The 8,247-nt window shown below is 39.4% G+C and overlaps 1 protein-coding gene across 1 annotated transcript; it reads left to right on the top strand.

The window, feature by feature from the left end:
- Positions 1 to 408: 408 nt before the first annotated feature.
- On the top strand, positions 409 to 3,405 carry LOC114687840 (zinc finger protein 75D-like). Its single transcript, XM_037198808.1, has 3 exons — positions 409 to 911; positions 2,792 to 2,918; positions 3,371 to 3,405. Exons 1-3 carry the CDS (start codon positions 507 to 509, stop codon positions 3,403 to 3,405), a joined length of 567 nt encoding a protein of 188 aa, XP_037054703.1. The 5' UTR covers positions 409 to 506.
- The last annotated feature ends 4,842 nt before the right edge of the window (positions 3,406 to 8,247 follow it).

Raw genomic sequence — 8,247 nt, 5'->3', positions numbered from 1 at the left:
AGGATTATCTGTTACATGTGAAAACAGAAAACCAAACCAGAACTATGCCCTATTTGTGAAAACTGAACAGGCGTGCACAAGTAAATTAGTGGAGAGTCTCGGAGCTCCTTTTCGCCATGGGGCGCGAGTTTTGACATTCACCAACTTTTCCTAAAGTGTTGAACAAAAAGAGGGCATTGTTTGGCATTTGCCTTTACCTAGCTGTGCTGTGACCTAATGTGGAAACCAGAGGAGAGACCATACCTTCAGAGGTAGTGCATACCACAGTACTTGACAGCTGAATTTAAAGGGGCAGGAACTTTCATTGTTCTTTGGTAATAAATGCCAAGTGAATATATCATGTAATTTTTCTCCTCCTCCCCTCTCTCCTCTCTCTCCCCCGCATCTGCCCTTAGGAAGAAGATTTATTCATTTATTGGTTCTTGCATCAAACCTGATGGTGCCTCAATTGTGAAAGGTGTATCAGCGTCTCCCAGAAAAGTAAAACTGTTCTTTAGCAAGTGACGATGAGTGAGGTGAAGGAAGATGGGTGCTTTAACGCTCACGTGGGGGGTGTGCAGAATAGTAATCTATCTATGCCAGACAGCTCAAACCAGAATAGGAATGATAGCTCACAACCCGAAAGCCATCCTCCGGAAAGTGCTCAGCAGCAGTTCCGGAACTTCTGCTACAATCAAGTACCTGGACCACTAGAGGCTGCCAGCAAGCTTCATGAATTATGCTTTCAGTGGCTGATGCCAGAGACCAACTCAAAAGAGCAGATCCTGGAAGCTCTGGTGCTAGAGCAGTTCCTGAACAGTCTGCCCCAGGCAATGAAGAACTGGGTGCAAAAGCATTTTCCACAGGATATCAACCAGGCCGTGGCTCTGGTCGAAAGCTTGCAGACAGAGCCTGATGCAGTGCCCAACAAGGTAAGAGTAAAGATTCCTTGTAATGCACAGTGGCACAGGATGAAAGTAGATGTGTCTTGGTTGGGAGCTATCAAGGAGTGAGACAAATTTAGTCACGTTTCCTCCTTCCTTTAGAATGGCTAGCCAGGATCCAAAATCACGTGCTGACAGTCACTCTATAAGGTCCAGAGTCTCTGGCAGAGTCTTTCATGGCCTTAAAGAGAAAAGGTATGTTTTTTCTCTTTTTAAGGCCAGGAATAGATGGTGGTGGGCCTGCTCTAGCAGATCTAGGAATACAAGTCTTGAGATGTTAGAAACAGAGAAATAAAAGGCAAGAAAGGTATGGGAAGGCGGATCTAAAACATATTACGGTACAGAGACTAAAGTAGAGGGTAGAAAGCAGACGCACAAATTAGACAGCTTTGAGGAGACTACAAAAGAAGAACCATGGAAAGCAAAACTGAAACAAAGACGCTGAATAAAAATGCCCACAGAGAGGTCGAGGGACTCTAGATGCTGAGGGTAGTATCCTCTAATGAAAACCCACCCCTGAGCTGAGAAGAAAGGACCTCCACTCTTCTCTCCTAGTGGCATGTTCTTGGTGCTGCTAGTGAGTGGGGAACCAAGACACACCCCCAGGTGACAGGAGCTCACCTCCTCTCTACGGAGCTCACCTAAGGTGGAGGCCCTCAAAGGTTTGCCAGTGAGATCTGGGCTTGCTTTACCCAGCAGGGCTGCATCAGAGGATTGCTTGACCATGTGTGTGGTTACTAGGTGATTGGAGGTGTCTACCCTTAGCTGTGCGAGGGGGAGGTCTTTAGCTCCACCCCTTGGCATTCCTATAATAGCCCTTTAGAAGAGACAGGAGGAGCCACTGGATAAGGATCCAGGCCCTCCCAAGGCTATCCTGTGGTTCTAGCCCCTTTATATTTCTATCTCAATCTCTTATCCCTCACTCCTCAAGAGTACCCTAGGGTAAAATGTGGGTGCCTGTCTCCCAGATGTCCTCCCACAACCTAAGAATACAGGTCAGAGTTTATTTTTGGTGTCTTCTTGTAACTACATCATGTAGAGAGAGGTTGGAACTCATCCCTGTCTTCATTTTTCTGTTTGTTTCATTATCTTTCACTTACCAAAGCTTTCCTTCCTTACTTATAGAGAGATTTAAAAATTGAGCTGACAGGAAAACCTTTTACGTTTTGTGCCTTATCTTTTACATAAAAGGAAAAGAGAAAATCACTTCATGAGGGTCCAAGTCAAAAAAGCAAATGATGCCAGGCTGTGGCAGCGCACACCTTTAATCCCAGCACTGGGGAGGCAGATAGGCGGATCTCTGTGAGTTCGAGGCCAGCCTGGTCTACAAAGCACATTCAGGACAGCCAGAGGAGTTACACAGAGAAACTCTGTCATGACCAGCTACAAAAAGCAAATGATGAAGGCAGCTTGAGAACAACCACCAGTGTGCTCGACACAATACTGGTCATGTCTTGAGCTGTGGCTGTGTTCGTAGGCATGGAAGCTGCTGGGTAGAAGGGATGGAAGAAGTCAGCTTGCTTTTTGTTACTGTTTCATTTTATCCTAACTCTCATCTTTTGCAGGCAGCCTCATTTCTGCTTTTTCCTTCTGCTAAGACCCATAGTGCCCACTAGGTATTCTGGGGTTTGTCAGACCTTAATGCTTTCCAGCCAACTAGATTTGGAAGGGTGAGAATGGGGATTGGATATTTCTCAGACTATTTACTGATCCACTTGGCTCCTTCCTGTCATTTCCGTTTCTCCACCTAAATTCTACAATGCTAATTTCTTCAGTATGCAACCCTACCACAAGATTCAGGGGCAGGTGACCACACAGCTTGTGTACAGCAGTGCTTGTACTAAACTCAAACCCATTCTCTTCTTCAGGGCTTGTTGACATTTGAAGATATAGAGATGCATTTTTCTAAGGAGGAATGGTGTTCACTGGATCCTTCTCAGAAGACACTCTACAGTGATGTAATGCTGAACATCTACAAGATGGCCACCTCTCTAGGTAAAGATACCACCGCCTCCCCTTTGTGTATAAGTTGTATAATGTGGCCTGTGTTTATGAAAAAAATGCACGCTATGAGAAAGCCCCTTTTGGACTATAATTGAGTTAGATCTCTTCTTATCTGTTGAATCCAGGAGATCTTTCTATCTTCTGAATTCTGATGTTTTGCCAGATGTTCGGCTTCCAGTTATTTATCTCTGTTAAAATATTGTTTTATCCTCTTCCCATGGGCATCTACAGAAAAAAAGTTTTTAATTTTAGTGAAGATCAATTTCTCCTGTTGGAGTATATGGTTTTGCCATGAAGGGTAGAACTCTTAATTCCTTTAGCTCTAGATACCTATAAGTTTTCCTAAATCCTTTATTTTGTTTTTACGTATAAGTCCACATTATTTTGAATTAATTTTATATACAATATGAAGTTGAGGTTAAGGCTGATTGTTTTACTTATAGGTATTAGCATTATTCATGGTTCTCTAGAGGAATAGAACTTATAGAATAAATGAATGCATACACACATATATAGTGTAATATATAAATATGTGACATATTTTTATTAGAATGGCTTACAGGCTGTGGTTCTGCTAGTTCAAGAATGGCTGTCTACCAATGGATAGTCTAAGAATCCAACAGTTGTTCAGTCCATGGTACTGGATGTCTCAGCTGGTCTTCAGTATATACTGGAATCCCAAAGAAGGGAGCTCTAATGCTGGTGAAGGAATGGACTTGCCCACAAGAGTGATAGCAAACAGGCAAAGAGGGCAAGCTTCCTTCTTCCAGGCCCTTTATATAGGATGCCAGCAGAGGTGTGGCCCAGATTAGAGTCGCGTCTTCCCACTGAAAGATCTGGGTTAAAAGTGGGTCATTCCATTTCAAATGATTTAATTAAGAAAAACAAACCCTCACAGGTGTGCCATGTGGGTTTTTGCTAATTCCAGTTGTAACCAAGTTGAAAACCAAGAATAGCCATTATGGTGTCCAATTGCATCAGCATCATTTATTGAAAGTTCTGCCTTTCCTCCATTGAATTTCTTGTGTGTTTTGTGTGGAAAAAGGAGTTGGCAATTTGTATACATCTGTCCAGCCTGAGTTGTTTGTTTGTCTGTCTGTGACTATTGAACTCTCTTACTATAGCTGTATAACAAGCCTTCATAGCTATTGTGCAGAATTGTTCCCACATCATTCTTCTTTGTCACCATTCTTCTAGCTGGGATGGGAGAGAAGGCTCAATGGTCAACAGTACTTGTGGCTCTTCCAAAGGACCAGAGTTCAGTTCACAGCACCCAAGGTTGCTCACAAACTGCCTGTAACTCCACCTTTTCTGGTCTCCTTGGGTGTAGATGTAACCAACCGTCTTATTAAATAAGAAACACAGAACCAATGTAAAAGAGAAAGCCAAGAGGTCAGAGCTCAGAGCTAAAATCTTACCTCCTGCAGTGCTCCTACCTCCCCAAAAGAGAGATACTTCCTGTGTGTATGTCTTTACATAGTCTTTCTGTTCTGCCTTCTCATTGGTTGTAAACCCAAACATGTGACTGGCTCATCACTGTCTAAGTACAGCCCTCCAGGTCTTAAAGGCGAATGTCTCCAATGCTGGCTGTATCCCTGAACACACAGAGACTTACCTAGCTCTTCTACCAAGTGCTCGGATTAAAGGCGTGCGCCACCACTGCCACGCTCTTACTATGGCTCTAATAGATCTGACCCCCCGAGCAACTTTATTTATTAACATACAATTAAAATCACATTTCAGTACAAATAAATACCATATTTTTTTTTTTTTTTTTTTTTTTTTTTTTTTTTTTTTTTTTTTTTTTTTTTTTTTTTTTTTCACTTTCTTGCGTAGCTTTGCTTTTGGACTATTTAGCCAGTGTCAATAAAGATCGCCTTCTCCGAGTCTATTAAAGTGCCACACAGCCCGCTTTTCTATTTTTATAAAAAGAAAAAAAGCAAAAGGTTATAACTAAAAAAAGAATAACTATATACAAAAGTATAATAGCTATATACAATATATACAAGTAATAAATACCTAAACAATGTCTAGTTCATTTATATTTGACAAATTCAGAGAAAATAATTCTATTATCTATCCTATATTGGTAAGTCCAAAATGTATCTAATTCACTTTCTATCCTAATTAATCTTCAACTATAACTAACTAACCTTCAACTATAACTAACTAAACTTCAACTTCCTCAGAGACCCAAGAAGGAAATAATATTAGCTAACAAAAATAAAAACAGAAGTGCATGCAAGCAACTTCCAAAAAATTTGTGAGTTGACAGAAACAGCCAGCTGTTTGGACAGTCACCTGAGGTTTCTCCGCAGTGTTGGGGCATCATCTTCAGCCTATAGGCTTAGCGTATCTGACAGACTCATTTGTGAAGTAGGATGTACACAAGGTCAACAGTTCAACCTCACATTGGGTGAGAGCAGTCCATGTACCAGAAACACCTGAATTCCACTAGTGTCCTGTCATGATTCATGATTTTAAATTCTGGAAATTGTTGACGGTTTTTTAATTCAGCTGTCCATTCTTCTTGGCTGTGTATATATGGCTGCATCTCAGCATCCCCTTCTTCTCCACATCCCTCTATTAAATGCCAGTCTACTATTGAGAGGCGTGAGCTTAGTTATTCTTCAAGAATAACTGTTTCAGCTGCTGTTCCATTGCACATCAGAAGCCATCGGCCCACTGCCTATTCAGCTGCCTTCGAAGAAAAGGGCACTATACCTTTTCCTGATTGCGAAGGCCACATCAGGGATGGTGCCATATTGTCCTGGCCTCAGAAGATGCCTTTTGATAAAGTCATATCCACACTTGTTTTGGCAAGAATCAGTAGTCCTTTGTTTCGTGTCCTGTCTTTCCATTTTGTCCTGTTGATTCGAGGATACTTTGTTGTCCAGTGGCTAACTTTTGCCACAATGAAAGTTAACTCCATAAGCAGTTTATTCAATGCCCATATTTTCTCTGAAGTAAATTGGTACTGCCAGGAGCCGACATGTCTCAAAAAAGAAAAATTTCTAAGTTATTAAAACATTTTAAATGTCATATTCTGTAGATCTCTGAAGGGTTTGAAGATGACCTGTCTATCTAAAATATATCTGCTTAATTTTTAAAACATATCTAATATGGCTACAAGTTCTATTGTAATGTCTAACTACTAACTTTCATTTCTTTATATCCTATAGTTGGTAATAATAATATTCAAGGATCAGAAAATTGCATTACATTGTTAAATGAATGGTATAAATACAATTAGGAATATACATATAGCATTTTCTAACAATATCAATTTCAAATTTATATACAATATAAAACAATCCAATCCAATGTAAATTATTTAAAATAGTAATTGTCTTTTCCTTTTCTTTCTTTCTTTCTTTCTTCTTTCTTCTTTCTTTCTTTCTTTCTTTCTTTCTTCCTTCCTTCCTTCCTCCCTTCCTTCCTTCCTTCTTTCCTTTCTTTCTTTCTTTCTTTCTAAACAAGAACCTTAAATATAACCTCCTTTGCTTAGCCTTTTTTCTAACCCTTGACAACAACTTGTAACCAAGCCCCCTAAACAATGAAAATTATCCCAGACCCAAAACCCATTAAAAAGACCAAAACAGGGTCTAGAGAGATGGCTCAGAGGTTAAGAGCACTGGATGCTCTTCCAGAGGTCCTGAGTTCAATTCCCAGTAACCACATGGTGGCTCACAACCATCTGTAATGAGATCTGGCACCCTCTTCTGTATACATAATAAATAAAAAGACCAAAACACCACCCACCCCATACCACCTCTTTGGGAATGTGGGTGTCATGTTCTTAAAATTGCTTCCTGCTGGGTATGGACGAAGTTATCTTTATCCTGAAAGAAAAATTTTAAGTTAATTGTCAAATTCTAGGAAAGGTAACTATATCCTTCATTATCCAGTCTGTGTATAATGCCAAAGTCCAGGGTTTATCTCAAGTCCTTAATCAAGTAGTCTTTGAGTCTGGATCATCTCAGCTAGTCATCTCAAAATTGCTCTGAGCACCTTGTAGTTCAAAGATGATCTGTAGATGATTTTTGTCAGCTTAGTGATATTATTATTGTCTACGTGGAATTGTTGTTGTTGTGGGGCCCCATCTTCTTCCTGGAGACTTCAGTTGATGTTAGGCCTGGCCGTGATTTCCTGCAGAAAATTGATAAGAGACTCGAACACAAAGACATATATGTGCAGCTAATTGAAGCCTTTTTTCTAGAATTAGTTAGTACTCTATATGACCATTCATATCTTAACAAAGTTTAAAATGTGTGTATAATATATATATATATAAATCTTGTAAATTTTGATATAAAATTCATAATTTAAGAAAAGTTTAAAGAATCAGAATAGAATCAAAGAGTTGAGATTAGTAATAGAATAGTCCCTTAATTAATTTGGCTTTTGTCCTGTCCCATAGCAGAAGATGGCTCTTTTATTCTGGCATGATACAGGGAGTTTGCATTTCCTTTTAACAACATGCTTGAGTATAAAGAAGGAGAGAGCCATTCTCCAACTCCAAAGCCAGCTTTAAATTTTAATTGAACTGGAACTATTAGAAGACCAATAGTGTTAAATCTTCAGAGAAAAGCAGAAACAAACATTTAGGAAGACATAAATTTTTTTAGATAATATATACCCATACGCCGTTTCACTCTGTTTCCTGGGGTAGATGATTTGTCCCTTTTCTTCAGTTGTCTCATTTGTCTGGTGTTTTTCAGATTCCTTAACCTTCATTCTCCTAAAAGACAAAAACAAAAACCTTTCACCAAGACTAATTTTGGAGATGTTCCTTTTTGGCAAGTTATTATCTGATTAAATGAAAAGGCATGTGTTACTGGTATAAGTTAGTTTAAATTGGATGTTCATGCTGGTTGATGAACTATCACCTCATCTAATTAAGAGGTTTCTCTTGTTCAAATTGAACCTTTATCAATTTTGATGGTACCCACAGCTTATCTTCTCCTATAGAAACAAAAGCAAAACGTCATCCCCAACGTAACACATACCCTGGTTTCCATTCTGAGGTCAGAACATCCTTAAAGTATATAGGCTGATTTAATTCTGTAGTTTTTTCTATTATCCAATGTTTCTCTGCAGCTGTTGTTCCTTTCTTATTGGCATTAAGAAAATTCAAAGTTAATACAGCATTATGCAGTCTGTTTCTGGTGGTTTTTGTTACCCTTTCTGTTTATTTAGCATATCCGTTAGAGTTCTGTTTGATCTTTCTATAACTGTGTGACCTGTAGGATTATGTGGTATACCTGTAATATGCTTTATATTATAATAAGCAAAAAAAACCTGTTTCATTTTAACAGAG

The sequence above is a fragment of the Peromyscus leucopus genome, chromosome X (genome assembly GCF_004664715.2).
Source record: "Peromyscus leucopus breed LL Stock chromosome X, UCI_PerLeu_2.1, whole genome shotgun sequence".
In the NCBI taxonomy this organism is placed as follows: Eukaryota; Metazoa; Chordata; class Mammalia; order Rodentia; family Cricetidae; genus Peromyscus; species Peromyscus leucopus.
Note: the sequence above shows the minus strand (reverse complement) of the source record. Positions and strands in the feature narration are given on the sequence as shown.

Bases quoted from the DNA above. Each gene is read 5' to 3' on its own strand.
- LOC114687840 (XM_037198808.1), top strand. From the start codon at position 507: ATGAGTGAGGTGAAGGAAGATGGGTGCTTTAACGCTCACGTGGGGGGT. The intron at 912-2,791 runs GTAAGAGTAAAG...TCTCTTCTTCAG, and splicing joins CTGATGCAGTGCCCAACAAG to GGCTTGTTGACATTTGAAGA. The intron at 2,919-3,370 runs GTAAAGATACCA...TTTTACTTATAG, and splicing joins CAAGATGGCCACCTCTCTAG to GTATTAGCATTATTCATGGT.